This window comes from Lactuca virosa, chromosome 6, assembly GCF_052849685.1.
Source record: "Lactuca virosa cultivar CGN04683 chromosome 6, Lactuca_virosa_CGN04683_v6, whole genome shotgun sequence".
Classification (NCBI taxonomy): Eukaryota; Viridiplantae; Streptophyta; class Magnoliopsida; order Asterales; family Asteraceae; genus Lactuca; species Lactuca virosa.
This window is the reverse complement of record NC_136431.1, coordinates 219,597,262-219,615,061: the sequence shown is the minus strand read 5'-3', so window position 1 is coordinate 219,615,061 and position 17,800 is coordinate 219,597,262. Positions and strand designations below refer to the sequence as shown.

General features: G+C 37.5%; 2 protein-coding genes across 2 annotated transcripts; both read left to right on the top strand.

Annotated features, from left to right (window-relative positions):
- The first annotated feature begins 1,013 nt into the window (after positions 1–1,013).
- Positions 1,014–3,281, top strand: LOC145121134 (G-type lectin S-receptor-like serine/threonine-protein kinase LECRK2). The gene has a single exon (XM_079056919.1). The coding sequence runs from the start codon at positions 1,014–1,016 to the stop codon at positions 3,279–3,281; it is 2,268 nt and encodes a 755-aa protein (XP_078913045.1).
- A 650-nt stretch (positions 3,282–3,931) lies between these two features.
- On the top strand, positions 3,932–7,070 carry LOC145122674 (G-type lectin S-receptor-like serine/threonine-protein kinase LECRK3). Its single transcript, XM_079058235.1, has 3 exons — positions 3,932–6,157; positions 6,258–6,611; positions 6,733–7,070. Coding segments are annotated over exons 1-3 (2,331 nt in total). The 5' UTR covers positions 3,932–4,181; the 3' UTR covers positions 6,734–7,070.
- The last annotated feature ends 10,730 nt before the right edge of the window (positions 7,071–17,800 follow it).

Below are 17,800 nucleotides of genomic sequence, written 5' to 3'. Positions count from 1 at the left end.
GCGTCGTTCCACTTCACGTCATTAAAATATAAAATAAAATAAAAAATGGTTTTCACGCGGATCGGTCTCACCTTTTCCAGACGACATGTCGTCTGGATAGCGTGACCAAAACGACATCGTATTCCATTTCTGCAAGACGGATAAAAAATAAATCGAAATTAATTTTTTAAGCACCCTATACCGACGACATGTCGTCTACATAGGCTGACCAAAACGGCATCGTATTGCTTTTCTGCGACAAAGAATTAAAATAAATCGAAAATATTTTTTTAATTCCTCCTCCCGACGACATGTCGGTATAGAAATTCGATATACCGCCAATATTTTGCCCCTTCCCGCCGAGCCTATGCAGACGACTTGTCGTCTGTATAGCTTTTCTGGTCAAAGACATATGGTCAATGTTTGAAAACGCTGTCCAGACGACCTGTCGTCTCTATAGATCGACTTTTGCCGACGACACTGGATAGGTGTCGTCTGCAAAGGTTAGATCCTTGTAGTGTTTATTTTCAACATATCGGCATTTTACTCTTGTTTTGTTTTGTAGTAACTAAAGTCTCGTTTGTTTCCACAAGTTAATTTCTATGCTGATGTGGATGTGGTCCACATTTTAATTTTAGTATATATCTACAAGATTTTAATTACATTGCATCTACAAGCGTTACTATAACTGCAAAGAATTTTTCGTACTTTGGGGCCACATCCATGAGGCTATTTTAGCAACCTCACATTTTTTTCCACACACTTTCTGGTTTGGAATGGACCTCGATCAATTCCATATGATAGGAAATGTTTATTAGGTTGACGGGTCAAAGGGTTCAAATCAGTCAAAGGTTGCAACATCGTTTTATTATTCCTACACTCTAGTCAATATACAGTCAAGTGTATAGAAAGAACTTTTCTATCTATATATAGCAGAAATATAAAGGCTTGATCATTTACTTTGATTCCTTTTTATTGGGCTGATTCATTCTTCTCCAGCATAAACTGCAGCATCTCACTTTCACCTCTATAATATGGCCTTCATCTTACTTATCTTCCTAAGACTATTCTTTCTTTTAATAACTCAAGGATCTCAATTCACCTCCCATAATATCACCTTAGGTTCCTCATTGAACCCATACTCAAACCCTGCATGGCTCTCGCCTTCAGGCCTTTTTGCATTTGGTTTCTACGTGGAAGATAATGGTTTTAGGGTCGGAATATGGCTCAAAACCAAACCCGAAATCATAGTTGTTTGGACTGCAAACCGTGATGACCCACTTGTCTCCTCAAACAGTTCCATTAAGCTCCTTACAAATGGTTGGTTGCTTCTCCACACTAATGGCGAAGATAAAAATATCACAAATCAGAGGGTTCCCGCAACCTCTGCTTCCATGCTTGATTCGGGTAACTTCCTACTCTATGATGACTCTGGTGCTGCTATATGGGAAAGCTTTGAACACCCTTGTGATACAGTATTAGGAGGACAAGAACTAGCCACATATGATCAGCTAGTTTCTAGTGTATCCCCTTCCCATCACATGAGTGGAAACTTCGTTCTCAATATGCAAAATAATGGAAACCTTGTGGCTTACCCTCTATATGCTGGTTCCAGGCTCGATGATGACTCATACTGGTCCACTACATCCTCCGACCTCGGTGGCTATGTGTCCATGTATCTCAACCATACTGGCTCTTTGAATATGGTGAAGGATGGTGTGACACAGAGGGTATTAAATCCAGTTATACTGAGCTCAGGTTCGAGGAAGAGATCAAATGAAATAGTAATCTTTCGTGCTACTCTCAGATGGAATGGTAACTTTGTTTTGTATTCCCACAGATTCATAAGTAACTCGACTAGAATGATCATGAAGAAGGAATGGGAAGCATTACATGACCCATGTGAGGCCAAAGGTATATGTGGTTCTAACAGTTACTGTGTTAGCAATGGTGGCAATTTTAGTTGCCATTGCTTTCCTGGTTTCTTAGCTTTCAACGAGACAAGAAATGGTAACTTTTACAGCTGTTATAGGAACTTTACCGATGAAGAAGCCTGCAACGGGAAATGGGAAGGGCTAAAACTTTCTTATAATATTACTTCATTGGAGAATATAAAGTTGCGAGATCACTACTCTTACTCTGTAATGAATCTTAGCAAGGAAGCTTGTCGTCAATCTTGCTTGGATGATTGCAATTGTTGGGCAAGTCTGCATGCAAATGGTTTTAGTTGCAAAATGCTCAAGGTTCCGATCATTTATGCAGTGCGTAATAAAAGCATATTAGCCACAGTCTTTATAAAAACCAGTTTCCCATATGATCCTTCTGAATACCCCTTGAGAACCGAAACCAAAAAACTTGTTTACATTCTAGCCATTACACTTGGCTGCCTAGCTTTTATGTGTACTATGATGGCATTCTTTTCTTTCTTTTTCTATAGAGTGCATGCTCATAATAGCTTCCAAAGTATATCGGAAAATACTGATTTAGACGTTCTTCGAGATCAATTTAGGCTACGAGCATTCTCATACGACGATCTTCATAAAGCCACAGATGGTTTTAAAGAAATGATAGGAAGAAATTCTTACAAAGGGTTTATTTCCGAGGGCAAGAAGGCTGTTTTTGTGAAGAGACTGGAAAGGTTGTTTGAAGGAGAAGGGTGGTTTCGAGAAGAAATAACTGCTATTGCACAAACCCATCATCGGAACTTGGTTGGCTTACTGGGTTTCTGCATACAGGGATCTACAAAGTTACTTGTGTACGAGTTTATGATCAATGGTTCACTGGAAGATCTTCTCTTCAACGCTGAAACACCACCTGGTTGGGAAGAACGTGTGAGAGTGACGCTGGATGTAGCGAGAGGAATCTTGTATCTTCATGAAGAGTGTGAGGCTCCTATAATACATTGCAATATAACGCCTAATAATATTCTTTTTGACGAGTTTTGGACTGCTAAGATCTCTGATTTTGGGTTATCAAAGCTATTGAGGTCAAATCAGAGGGGAAGTAAGGTGGATATCTACAGCTTTGGGGTTGTGCTTTTGAAGATTTTGTGTTGCAGAAATGATATGGAGATAGACGTTCTTACTTCTTGGGTTTACAATTGTTTTGTAAATAAAGATTGGAATAGGTTGGTTGAAGATGACAAAGTAGATGTCTGGATGTTGGAGAAGATGGTGAAAGTTGGATTGTTGTGCATTCAAAATGAACCAGATGCAAGGCCTTCGATCAAAAATGTTATCTTGATGTTGGAAGGAACTACTGATATACCGATACCTCCGTCACCAACTCCTCCTTTGATTTAGCTTTGATTAATTGTTATCTTTAATTTAGTTATTATTTGAAACATATATAGCATGTTGTCTCCATTCTTTTATGCAATAAATATTTTGTTGGAAACTTATATAAAACTTGTACTCTGATACAATTACAATTACAACTTGTATAGACTGGAATAAATTAATTAAAAAAAAAATGAAATCCCTCATAAATCCGTAGTTAGTTTCCAAGGGATTTATTTCTGTCGCTATCGGTCACAGTTTCGATGCCAAATTATGGTTTTTCTTATCTTGGTTGGCTTATTTCCGTAGGTTATTTCCTAGTGCGTGTTATATACACTTAAAAAAAATATAAAATATCTTGCATAAATTAACATTATAGCTTTTCATACTTTTTACCCAAGAAGTTTCCACCTTGAGACTCAAGTCCATTGTCTCTTCTGGCAAACAATTTCTTCAAACCTGAAACCTGGGTAATTGGGTTGGTGTTTGAATCACCACACAAACGAAATTAAACCTTAGCCATCCAGTGTTGAACACGCTTGGATGTCCACTTTTTACATATGATGCCAATTAATCAGTCTTTTGGCATAAGGAAGAATTAGAGATAAAGACAGAGACTTTTAGAACGACTCATTATTCTCCGGTGAATACCTAGTCTACCACAAAAGCTGAAGTCATGCAAATTTGAATTTACTTGATTTATTAAAAAGAGTGAGAGACCATTCTATGGCCTGTATAGACTCAATAAATGGTGAAAATTGGCACCACATTTCTTTTCACCTATTCAAAATCAGTTCTTTAAACCTGTGTTGAGAGCTTATTCAATTCATAAGCTTTTCATTTTCTGCTTTATTACTAGAGTATATTCATAAGCTTCTCATAAACTAATTTTCAGTATCTCATCGCCACAACCTGTGATCATATATGGCCTCACTATTGCTTGCTTTTCTAATTCTCCAATTCGTCCAGACCAATTGCAATTTCGATGGAGGATCCATTGAATTGGGAGCTTCATTTGTCGCTGATGCGCAATCTACCACCAATCCATGGTACTCCCATTCTAAAATGTTTGCATTTGGATTTCACCCACAAGGCAGTAGCTATGTGGTTGCAATCTGGTTAGTGAACGCCGGAGAAACCACCGTTGTGTGGACTGCTTATCGAGATGATCCACCTGTATCACCAAATACCACACTCAAACTTACCCATCAAGGGGAATTGGTTCTAAGCTCCAAACAGGGTCTCGTTAATAAGATCATTGCATCCAACGTTTCATATGCTGTGATGAATGACAACGGCAATTTTATATTGTACAATGATCAAATGGGTGTAGTATGGCAGAGTTTCGACTATCCTACTGATTCCATGTTACTAGGCCAGAGACTCTTTGGTGGGCAGCAATTGGTTTCAAGTGTCTCTAAAACCAATTACTCTAGTGGACGTTTCCGTATCAAGATGCAGATCGATGGTAATCTTGTTATGTATCCGAAAAACACAGAGGATGATTATGCAAGTGCTTACTGGTCTTCAGGTACCTTTGAGCACAAGACTTCAAGGAACTACCTGTACTTAAATGACACCGGATTACTGCTTATCAATGGCAGTAATTCAGACGCCATCAAGTATTTCTATACTACACTGAATTATCCTGTTATATATCGTGCGACACTTGGTGATGACGGAATCTTTCGGCTATATTTTTACAATGATAGTAACTCCTCCCCCATCATAGTATGGAAAAAGACAGATTGTCCTTGTAGTGTGAAGAACATCTGCGGATTGAACTGCTACTGCGCTTTGAATCATGATCAACCCGATTGTGTTTGCTTGCCGGGTTCTGATTTTGTAGAGCTCGATTTCAAGCATAGGGGCTGCGAAAGGAATTTTACAAAAGCAATGTGCAAAAGCGGGAAAGAAAACGATACATATTATCATATGGTTTCGGAAGAGGGATTACTGTGTGAAGATTATCCTTACTATCGGGCTATTACTCACTTCAAAGAGGAATGTAGGGATTCATGTTTGAAGGATTGCGATTGTGATGCAGCTTTTTTCAAAAACTCTTTCTGCGAAAGACACAAGTTCCCACTGAGGTACGTTAAAAGAGTTTACGATGAGCCTACTACGTATATGAGTTTCTTCAAGACAATCAGAGTAAACCTAAATGCTACTTCAGTGGATAAGGAGATGATGACTTCAAGCAGCAACAAGGCATGGCTTCTAGTTCTTGTTATAAGCCTTGTTTTTTCCATCTATTCATGCATTTCGCTAAGTTTTACAGGATATTTCGTATTCAAATTCCGTCTTTTTAAGTACAGAAGATTATTGGAAAGTAGAAGTTTGGGCTTAGCTGAGGACCTCATCCTGCAATCATATAGTTACAAGGAGCTTAAAAAGGCTACTCATGGGTTCAAACAAGAGTTGGGAAGAGGGTCGTTTGGAAGAGTCTATAAAGGGAGTTTCGACAAGGCTAGTAAAGTGATAGCAGTGAAAAGACTTGAGAAGATGGTGGAAGAAGGGGAAAAAGAATTCCGAGCTGAAATGCAAGTGATCGGAAAAACCCATCACAGGAATCTAGTCCGTCTGCTCGGTTATTGTGCAGAAGGTAAAGAGAGGCTTCTTGTTTATGAATACATGAGCAATGGAACCCTTGCTGATCGCTTATTTAGGTCAGAAACGCTTCCAAACTGGTCTGAAAGGGTGCAAATCGCGTTAGATGTGGCAAGAGGAATCCTCTACCTTCATGAAGAATGCAAAACACCCATCATTCATTGCGACATAAAGCCCCAAAACATCCTCATGGATGATTTCTGGACTGCTAAAATCTCCGACTTTGGATTGGCCAAACTTCTGATGCCAGATCAAACCAAGACTTTCACCATGGTTCGAGGGACTAGAGGGTATAGTATACTACTAAATATCTAAATCTAAGATTCATGCCATCCATCCAACTATTTCTTGAAACTGATATATATCACCATGCATTCATGTGTTTTTTAGGTATTTGGCACCAGAGTGGCAGAAAAACACCCCGATATCAGTGAAGGTCGATATCTTCAGCTATGGGATCGTGTTGTTGGAAACCATTTGTTGCAGAAAGAACCTGGATGTACAAGTATCCAATATGGAAGAGATAGTTCTTTCTACTTGGGCTTACAAGTGCTTTGAAAGAGGGCAATTGGATCTGCTTGTCGGTGATGAAGAAGTGGATATGGCGACACTGGAAAGGTTGGTTAAAGTCGGACTTTGGTGTATCCACGATGAGCCTGCTTTTCGTCCTTCTATGAAGTCTGTGGTGCTGATGTTAGAAGGGATCACAGAAATTGCTACTCCTCCTTGTCCAATTTCCGTTTGGTAATTCTTGCTTCCGCATGTTGATGATTTCGCTTTGTTCTTTTTGAAACTTTATCAAGTATAAACCTCTCAAAATGGTTGCAAGATTATTGGTTTAACCATGTATCCTCTTTGTTTGTAGATCGGTTAAACTAAGGCTGATGTGTTCAAGTTGCCTGTATTTGAGACATCGGAAGAATGCATTAAGACTGAAGACTAAACCATTAAGGTTAATTTGAAGTTCTTGATCAAGTATGCTGCTTCAACGGTCAAAACCCATCTTCTGCTTGATAGAAGGTAAAGAAAGTGAACTTTTTAAACCAAGTAAATACGTATGTTAATTTGAGTGTATAAATTCTACTTATAACACTTGGTTCTGTAATAACGTGTGTTTAAAAATGCCAATTTTTAAACACATATTGTATAAACACATAACGTGTATTTAAAGCTTACAAATATTTTTGGCTCATTTTGTGCCGGTCACCAACTACATGGCTTGATTTACCTCAAAGCACTAAAAATGCCAATTTTGTTTTAATTACATTTGTGTGTTAGTTTAACATATCCTCTCTAATAAATAAAAATAATTGTCATTTTGTTATCCTCTTCTGTATTATGTCACATGTCATTTTGTGGTAATTTAGATTAAGTTATAGAAATATATACATTAAAGTCTCAATATTTTCATCGATTTAACAAAAAAGTCTTAAACTTTATTTTTTTGACAGTAAAATCCAAATTACCCGTAGTTTTTGACATTTTTACCCTTTTTTCCGGTTAGCCGGTAATTAAGACTTTTTTTTCAAAAAAATAAAGTTTAGGACTTTTTTGTCAAATCGTCAATTAAGACTTTTATGTCAAAAAAATAAAGTTTAGGATGTTTCTTGTCAAATCGTTGAAAATATTGGGACTTTAGTGTATATATCTTTTTTTTGTTAGAAATTTTATGGTATGATACTCTTTAAGCATAAGAGTTATTGAAATCTTCTCTAGTCAGCTAGATCCTATTGAAATCATTAACGTTTGCTTCTTGTTAAATCGTTTTTTTAATCTCAACAAACCGACATTGAAAAAAAATGGAGATAATCAAGAAAGAAAGAACCAGGGTTGTGTTGGCTTTTTGCAGTCCTAAAAATAGAGAAATAAGAAACCGAGAAAAACGAAATTGCCTTTCTTTCCCTTCTCCATATTCACACCTTTTTTACTAGGCATGTGTTATTTGTGTTTGTATAATATGTCTCCACTGTAAGAATTGGGGTATAGAAAATGCTTGGAAATTCTGAGAATTATGGTTTTCACTTTCAGATTAAAGTATTTGGGTAGTACTCCTAATCTTTAATCGGATAAGACTCAGAATTGAGAAAACTTTATTTTTTTTTACAGTAAAGTCCAAATTACCCGTAGTTTTTGACACTTTTACCCTTTTTCCGGTTAGCTGGTAATTAGGACTTTTTTTTGTCAAAAAAAATAAAGTTTAGGACTTTCTTGTCAAATCGTCAATTAGGACTTTTATGTCAAAAAAATAAAGTTTAGGAGTTTCTTGTCAAATCGTTGAAAATATTGGGACTTTAGTGTATATATCCCTTTTTTGGTTAGAAATTTAATGGTCTGATACTCTTTAAGCATAAGAGTTATTGAAACCTTCTCTAGTAAGCTAGATCCTATTGAAATCCTTAACGTTTGCTTCTTGTTAAATCGTTTTTTTAATCTCAACAAACCGACATTGAAAAAAATGGAGATAATCAAGAAAGAAAGAACCAGGGTTGTGTTGGCTTTTTGCAGTCCTAAAAATGGAGAAATAAGAAACTGAAAAAAACGAAATTGCCCTTCTTTCCCTTCTCCATATTCACACTTTTTTTACTAGGCATGTGTTATTTGTGTTTGTATAATATGTCTCCACTGTAAGAATTGGGGTATAGAAAATGCTTGGAAATTCTGAGAATTATGGTTTTCACTTTCAGATTAAAGTATTTGGGTGGTACTCCCAATCTTTAATCGGATAAGACTCAGAATTGAGAAAACAGAAGAGAGAATGTTCAAGATGTTATGAAGAAGAAGTATACCAACAACAGATTTCGGATATGATCATATAACCAGAAAAACTTTCAGTCTTAAAACTGCCACATGACAGTTTTATGTCCTAAAGTCAAAACGTCATAAACTAACTTAAATTCGGGTCTAGAATATGGATCACAAAACCGGGTACATTTACCAAAAATCTGGATTTTGATCCCAACCAGGGGCTCTGCCCCTTGGACCCCGCTCCCAGGGGCGCTGCCCCCAGACCCCCGTCGGTTCAGGGGCTTCGCCCCTAAATAGCAGTATACTTTCAACAAAGACAAAATTAAACAAATGTGCACTCCGCACCATACCGATTTGTTCAATAATTGTCAATGTGATATTGATCAACAAATTAACCCCATTACACTTAAATAACATTAGTGATATAAAATCACCAACAAACCTCCTCCATTTAAGTGTAATCTTGATTAACTTAACATTAAAATCATAACAACAACAAACTGGTGCATAAATGAAATATCGTGACGATTGAATTTCATATTAGTATATTACTCATTCCAAATATTCGAATATTAGGGTGTCACTAAGGATTGAACCCTTTCTATTCTAAGTGAATACATGAAGACAATATACACAATAGTTTACATTCTCAAAGTTCTAACTTGACACTATATTTTACTAGCTTGTGTCCCATCCTTCAATAAGTATATCAAAGCCAAGTCCTAACTTCTTGAAGCAGCAAAATTTCATGCTTATATAGGTAGTCCTTTTATTCTTGCACCTGCAAATGCAATTTTTCAAAAGAACTATTAAGAATATAAATTCAACCTCCTTAACTTGCAGTACTGAACACATACCTTGGGATGATGATAATAATGTGTTCCAATCTTCAAATATCAAGCTTTCCACATTGAATTCAACATCTAATATTACATTAGATGGGAATTGGGTATCTCAATATAAAAGATTTTAAGTGGACTTTAAAACCATCCCTACAGCTGCCTTGTGCACAAGATCTCTTGCTAACCCATTGGTTAGATGATCGGCTAAATTCAACTGAGTTCTTACAAACTCCACAGATATCACACCAGTCATGATGACTCACGAATCATGATATGTCTAACACCTAAATGTCTATACTTTCCATTGTACACTTGACTATAAGCCTTAGCCAAGGTTGCAGCACTATCACATCTGATAGAAATGGTAGATATCGGTTTGGGCCATAATGGAATTTTATAAATCAAATTTATTAGCCACTCAGCTTTTTTACCAGCAACAGACAATGCAACAAACTCAGACTCCATGGTTGAGTTAGTAATACAAGTCTGTTTCTTAGATGCCCAAGAAATGACACCTCCTCCAAAAAGAAACACCCAACCACTTGTAGAAGAGTGATCCTCTAAGTTGTTAATCCAGCTGGCATCTGAATAACCTTCTAAAACAGAAGGATATCCACTATAAGTTAAACCATAATTCATGGTCCCTTTCAAATACTTGAATACTCTACTCACAGCTTGCCAATGATGTGAACTAGGATTACTAGTATATCTACTAAGCCTTCCCACATCATATGCTATATCAGGCCTAGTACTAATCATGACATACATTAGACAACCAATAGCCCTTGAGTATTCAAGTTGAGACACTGGAGATCCTTTATTAGGTAGAAGCTTAAGACTAGGATCTATAGGAGTGCTAACAGGAGAACAATTCTCAAAGTTAAACTTCTTCAATATCTTCTCAATGTAATGAGATTGAGAAATTGAAATCCCATTGTTACCTTTTCTAATTCTTATACCAAGAATTACTTCAGCCTCCCCCATGTCTTTCATGTCAAAACTAGATGATAATAATTTCTTGGTTTTATCAACTTCACCTTGATCAGTACCAAAGATTAACATATCATCAACATATAGACAAATTATAACTCCTTCACCAGAAGAATCAAATTTTCTATATACACATTTGTCAGTTTGGTCTAATGCAAAACCATTAGACAATATCACATCATCAAACTTTTGATGCCATTGTTTTGGTGCTTGTTTCAAACCATATAAGGATTTCTTCAACTTACACACCTTATGTTCATTACCAGGCATCACAAACCCTTCAGGTTGTTTCATGTAAATTTCCTCATCTAAGTCACCATTCAAGAATGCAGTTTTCACATCCATTTGGTGGATCACAAGATTATGTATAACTGCAAGAGCTAACAATAATCTAATTGTGGAAATTCTAGCAACAGGATCATAAGTATCAAAAAAGTCAATGCCTTATTTTTGCCTAAAGCCTTGAATAACCAATCTGGCTTTATATTTATCAATTATGCCATCCACCTTCATTTTCCTTTTGAGGATCCACTTACTTCCCAATGCCTTGCAACCAGGAGGTAAATCAGACAATACCCAAGTATTGTTATGCATGATAGAATCAATTTCATCCTGAATTGCTTCTTCCCTAGAAGCCATAGCTTCATTAAAAGTCTTTGGATCCTCCTCAATATTAAAAGAATATTGATGTTGACGTATAGTCTCATTACTTGTTCCTTCAACCAGATACAGTTGAAAATCAGATCCAAAAAACTTAACTTTTATAGCTCTTGTGCCTTTCCTAGGTTCAGGTACAGAACTTGCACCACCAGAAACATCTTTAGCTTGAGTAGTACTCTTGTTGGAAGATTGATGAATCATGTCCCTTGGTCTAGGTATAGATGTAAATCTTTCTTCATCAAAGATAGCATCTCTTGACTCTATCACTGTGTTTACAGACACAGAATCATTAGATTCTAAAATATAGAATATATATGCTTTGGAATGCTCAGCATATCCAATAAAGATACAATCTACACCTCTCTCACCCAATGTTTTCCTTTTAGGTTCAGTGAGCCTTACAACTGCTCTACAGCCCCATACTTTGAGATAACTCAAATTTGGTACCTTTTTACACCAAAGTTCATAAGGAGTATTCTTACTCCTTTTATTTGGAGTTCTGTTCAAGATGTAACATGCAGTTAACATTGCCTCACCCCAAAACCCTTCACTTAATCCAGAATAGGACAACATGGAATTAACCATTTCTTTCAAAGTCCTATTCTTCCTTTCAACTACACCATTTTGTTGTGGTGGATAAGGAGTTGTGGTTTGATGTATTATTCCAGTTGATTCAAAATAAATTGGATCATAATACTCACCACCTCTAAACTTTATTTTTTTGACAAAAAAGTCATAATTACCGGCTAACAGGAAAAAAGGGTAAAAGTGTCAAAAACTGCAAGTAATTTGGACTTTTGTAACATCCATAAAAATCATGCCCAATTTAAACTTTTTCAACACATTTAAACAATTAACATTTACAAAATTTGTTTTTAAAATAATAAATATCAGAGTATCCCAATATCAAATCATGAAATCATAATGACAGGAGGAGCGGTACGATCATGCCTTCACCTTCCCGCGGTCACTAGAAGTACCCGAAACAATAATCGATAAATGTAAGCTCGAAGGCTTAGTGAGTTACCCCCAAAATACCAACCTCATAACCTTAATCATATCATATAAGCAAACACAGAACAACATGCATAATGGGCCTTCAGCCTGACTGGACCTCCTCGTAGGCCTTCAGTCTATCTGGACCGCTCTCCGAGCCTTCGGCACGTCTGGACCGCCTCGCAGGGCCTTCAGCCTATTCGGACCGCTCGCCGTGCCTTCGATCTGACTATCATACCCTCCTGGGTCTGTAGTCTATCCGGACCGCCCTAGGTATGTTGGCCTTCAGCACAAAGCAGGACCGCCTCAACCCAAACCCCCAATCAAACAAACATGTGCACATACATATCATACGCTAGCATACACAACGGTCAACCGATCTAACAGATCACATAGCATAGCAACATCCTATAACCAGGATACTGACCTAACCAGGATACTGACCTAACCAGGTCACTAACATATGTACAGATAATCATACAGATCTAAAGGATCTCATAGCATAGCAACATCCTAAAACCATAATGCAATCATAAAGGGCCGACCTTGGTGTCGTAGACCCTGTTGATATAGTGAGGAGAACTCACCTCGCAACTGTCGACTGAAACTAGAAAGCTCAGCTCCCGGATCACCACCACAAACTCCACCACCTGTATCCGACACATCACAAGGTTCATAAATTCCCAAGATACCCCCTTCAGAAGTCAACTGGTCAACCCTTGGTCAAAGTCAAAGTCAACTGTCCGGGTCAACACTCCATGTTGACCTGAACTCGTCGAGTGTATCCAGCCACTCGCCGAGTTCCCGGCATAACCATCCGCTCTCCGAGTCACCGAAGTGACTCGTCGAGTTCCTAAGGCTCGCGATTGAAACTCCTTGACCACTCGTCGAGTTTTTCCCTTGCAACTCGACAAGTTCACACGCACCCAATGGTTGGTAAGATCCTTAACCGACTCGTCGAGTCATTCTACTGACTCGCCGAGTCTATGACAATCTTCATCGGACTCGCCGAGTTGTTCATCCAACTCGTTGAGTTCAGGATCATCTCCTTATGACTCGTCGAGTCGACTTTGCGGCTCGCCGAGTCCCTTCAATCCTTCATCCATACAGATGCTTTTTAAGCCATGCAAAGGTTCCAGATTACAGATCCAACCTTCCAAGGCCTACTTATCACGTAAAGTTGCAAACTTTACGTGCATGCAAAGCTTTAAGGCCCTTAAATGACAAATCTAAGCTTGCAATGAAGTCTCACACTTGAGGGAAGGCTTATTCTAGGCAAGGCTGATAACGTTATGGGTCTAGAGTGTCACACCCCCGAACCAGACGGCGGAAACGTCTGAGGGCTCGCGTGACTTAAATTGAAATATCATCACAATGAATATACATGAAACATAACATAAACATCACCATGCATTAATACATTACAACTGACCTTGTTCACATCAAGTACATTGTCTAAATATTACATATCTATAGCATAAATTGTTTGAGAGTCACAAAACATAACATCCTAACACACTTGGTAATTTTCTTCAGCTTATCTATTACCTGAGAATACAAGTTATTTTGAAAACGGTCAACACATATAATGTTGGTGAGTTCATAAGCAGGTTTGATATGAAAATGTTTTGTGTAGTTTGTAAAACCCAGAAAATTTGATATTTTCTGAAACGACAATTGTTTACGAAATAGGTGTGATGATCCATAAGTATATGCGTGAATGATTTCAAAACGTATAAAAGTAGTATGTTTCTCATAATGAATTCTTGTATTATAGTTATCGAAAGTAAAAATGAATAATGTTGGTCCCCCGGAAAACCCGATGTTTTCCGATATAAATAGTATGACCGTTTTGTATTATTGTATCGTCACAACGAATGAATATGATTTCTCATGATTACTTAAATGGTATTGGATCTCTATGTGAGTCGTTATAACCATGCATAATAATGACTATTTCGTCTGTCTTGGCATTCTAGTGAAAGCCGGTATTGAATTAAGATTTTGTCACCCTAGGCTGGCCGAGTCTAACTGTAGCGAACAGCTTAGGTGTGGGGGAGTCACCCCCGTATAGATCTATACACAAACTCTCGCTCTCCCTCCAGGAGACTTTGATTATAACTACAGACTACGACCGACACTTATTGGTGTCGCCCGTTATTACTCACTAAATCCAAATGAAATTGAATAACCTTGTTTAACAACCTGATTTATGTTTACTTGAATAAAAGGTAAGCCTAACAGACGAAGAGAAGAGGACTACGGGGCCCACTAATCACGTATGTTATTATAGGCTGTCGAGTATGCGACGGACACGTTAGCCCATCACGCATATGATTGATTTGGACCTTACTAGCAATGCAAATGGGCCACTACGGCCCAATAGCATGTAAAAGCCATTGAGGGTCCATTAGGAATGTAATTGGGTCACCTGAGGCCCAATAAACATGTGTAATTATATTGGGCCCAATAATCATGATATTTGGCCACAAAGGCCCAATAGCACGAATAGAAGGTATTTGGGCCCAACCATTGAATCGCTTATGTTTTATCGAGTTTAATTTCGTATTGTTGGCATTTGTTGTATGCTAAATGTTTATTCACAATGTTTTTAAAAAAAACATCTTAACGTTTGAATTATAACGAAGCTTTAGTTATATATATATATATATATATATATATATATATATATATATATATATATATATATATATATATATTCAAATCATGTGTTATAAGCTTGATATTTTTAACCCAAACATTCATAATTGTTTATTTGGCCCAAAAACATTTAGATTGACCATTTTGGCCCCTTTTTTCTTTAAAAATGGCACTTTTAGTCCCTTTTTATGAAAATTGACATTTTTGGTCCTTAAACCAATTTTCTTGACATTTTCCACCCAAACTTTATTTGAATAGTAATTTCAGTCCAAAATTATTGCATTTGTCATTTCCAGCCTTTATTTGTAAAAAGTTTACATTTTTGGCCCAATTTCCGTAAGTTTTAAAATTTTGAACCCAAAATCAAAAACTTTGCATTTTTAGTCCAATTTGGTAATAAAATCATTTTCAACCCCTGAAATAGTTTATTTACGTTTTAGACCCATAGTTTGTTAAGTTTTACATTTCAGCCGCTCAAAACTTCATTCTTTTGCAAACCTTGGGCCCAAAAACTCGTGAGGCCCAATTTAAAGCCCAATAAGCTAAAATTTATGTTTTTGACCCTTTGAGAAGTATTATTTTCATAAAAATCAGCTTTTATACAAATAAATACCTTATAGCCCTCGTAAAACCGATAATTATCAATTTACACCCAATCTTTGTTATTTTTTTGCAAAAATGACACTTGTAAAGTTCTTTGGCTTTGTTTTTCACTTTTTAAACTTAAGGACCTTTAGATCTATGATGTATGTTGTTTATTTTGTTTTTGTTTATGATTCTTTCACCCTTTTTGCTATAGATCTCGGAATATCACAAGTATTACATATTATCACAACCAAAAACTAAAGAAATCACGCATAACATGCAAACACACATAGATCATCACATAATACTTGTATTCTCCCCCAAAAACAAGTAAAAACCTAAAACAAGGGGGTATGAACTCACCTTTCTTAGTTGTTTCGGTTTTGAAGAAGATGTGAAGAAGATTTTTGGTCCTAGCAACACCTTGAGTGGATTTCGAACTTGGATGGGTTCACTAGAGGGCATGATCACGAAATTAGGGTGGTAAGGAGGATGAATGAGTTCAAAAGAAAGTATGCTACTTAGATTTGTGAGATCTTACCACTAGAGTGCAACTTGATGTGATTTTTGGTTGAAACCTCCTTGAAATGCTTCTAGTTCTCGAAAATTCTTGATGAGAGGGGAGAGGTGTTCTTGAATGTGTTATACTTAGAGAGAGTTTTGAAATGGTTTGTGTGTGTGTTCCTTCCTTCGGCCGTGAATAAGAGAGGAGAGAGGAGAGAAAGAAGTGAAGTGATGGATGCATGGGAATGTGAGATTATATGGATACATGGTGTGTAATCTCCTAATTATCCCTTAAACAAAATGAGGTGTCAAGGCATTATTATCTCCATTATTATCTTTTTTTTTATATATGTTGGGCCGAGAGGGAGAAAGAAGAGAGATGGAATGGGCCTTTAATGCTTGGTTCTAATAATAGGAGGCCCATTTTGATGGTTTTCGGTCCATTGGGCCCTTAGGAGGGTTTACGGCCCAATTAGAATGAAAGAATAGGTTTCACGACCCATTGAAGTTTATTAGGTTTGTTATGGCCCAATAAGGCCCATTAAGGTAAACCAATTCATTTTGGATCCATTATGGCCCAAAATGTTAAGTTTCATGGAAGTGGGTCCAATTAGGGCCCATTTAAGGGTCCTAAGCCCAAAATAGTCAAATTGGAAGCTTATTGGTCCATTAGGCCCAATAAGGAAATCTTAGGCCATAATGGACTTAAACCGGGATTTTTAGGGTTTCCAATCTTTTGTTGACCATTTGAAGTGTCTGTATAGAGTGTTTGATGAAAGTTTTTTGTCATTGAATATACATCATGCATACTTTCAAGTTTTAGCCACAAATGTTACTCTTGTTAATGTTTAAAAAAACCTTAGAATTCCTTGTTGTGACATCATCCCCCCGTTAGAGGGAATTTCGTCCCGAAATTCTTTTTGAAGCTAGATTTAAGAATGCGAGAATAGGTGAGGGTACTTTTGCTTCATCTGGTCTTCGCATTCCCATGTGAATTCTGGTCCACGTTTTGCGTTCCACTGAACTTTCACAATCGGAATGCGACTTTACTTAGTATGCTTCACTTCCCTATCCATGATTTCAACTGGTTCCTCGATGAACAGGAGATTCTAGTTGATTTCGATTTCTTCCAATGGGATGACGAGAGTTTCGTCCGATAAGCACTTCTTCAAATTGGAAACATGGAACACGGGGTGTACACTGCTGATCTCGGCAGGTAGCTGCAGTCTATAAGCCACTGGACCGATTCGGGCAAGAATCTCGAATGGTCCAATGTACCGTGGGTTTAGTTTTCCCCGTTTCCCGAAACGAATCACCCCTTTCCAGGGAGAGACTTTTAACAACACCCGATCCCCGACTTGAAATTCCAAGGGCTTTCGCCGTTTATCAGCGTAGCTCTTCTATCGGTCTCGTGATGCTTGAAGTCGAGCTCTGATTTGAACTATATTCTCTGTCGTTTCGCGTATGATTTCTGGTCCTGTTAACGCATTGTTTGGTGTCTGTCCTCTTGCTAGCTGAGTGTCACCTACCTCAGCCCAACACAATGGTGATCTACATTTACGACCATATAATGCTTCGAAAGGAGCAACTTTGATGCTTGTGTGATAATTGTTGTTGTACGAAAACTCAATTAAAGGCAAGTGGGTATCCCACGACCTTCGAAAGTCTATCACACATGCTTGAATCATATCCTCAAGCGTTTGAATGGTTCGCTCACTTTGCCCATCCGTTTGTGGGTGGTAAGCAGTGCTCATGTCGAGTTGTGTTCCCATAGCCTTTTGAAGTGATTGCCAAAAGCGTGAAGTGAACCTACTATCCCGATCTGAGATGATAGATATTGGCACTCCATGGAGTCTCACAATTTCCTTGATGTAGATTCTTGTTAGTCGCTCCATCTTGTATGTCTCCTTTATTGGCAGGAAATGGGCGGATTTTGTCAACCTATCAACT

Coding starts and splice junctions, on each gene's coding strand:
- LOC145121134 (XM_079056919.1), top strand. CDS start 1,014: ATGGCCTTCATCTTACTTATCTTCCTAAGACTATTCTTTCTTTTAATA.
- LOC145122674 (XM_079058235.1), top strand. CDS start 4,182: ATGGCCTCACTATTGCTTGCTTTTCTAATTCTCCAATTCGTCCAGACC. Junction 6,158..6,257: donor ATGGTTCGAGGGACTAGAGG/GTATAGTATACT, acceptor TGTGTTTTTTAG/GTATTTGGCACCAGAGTGGC.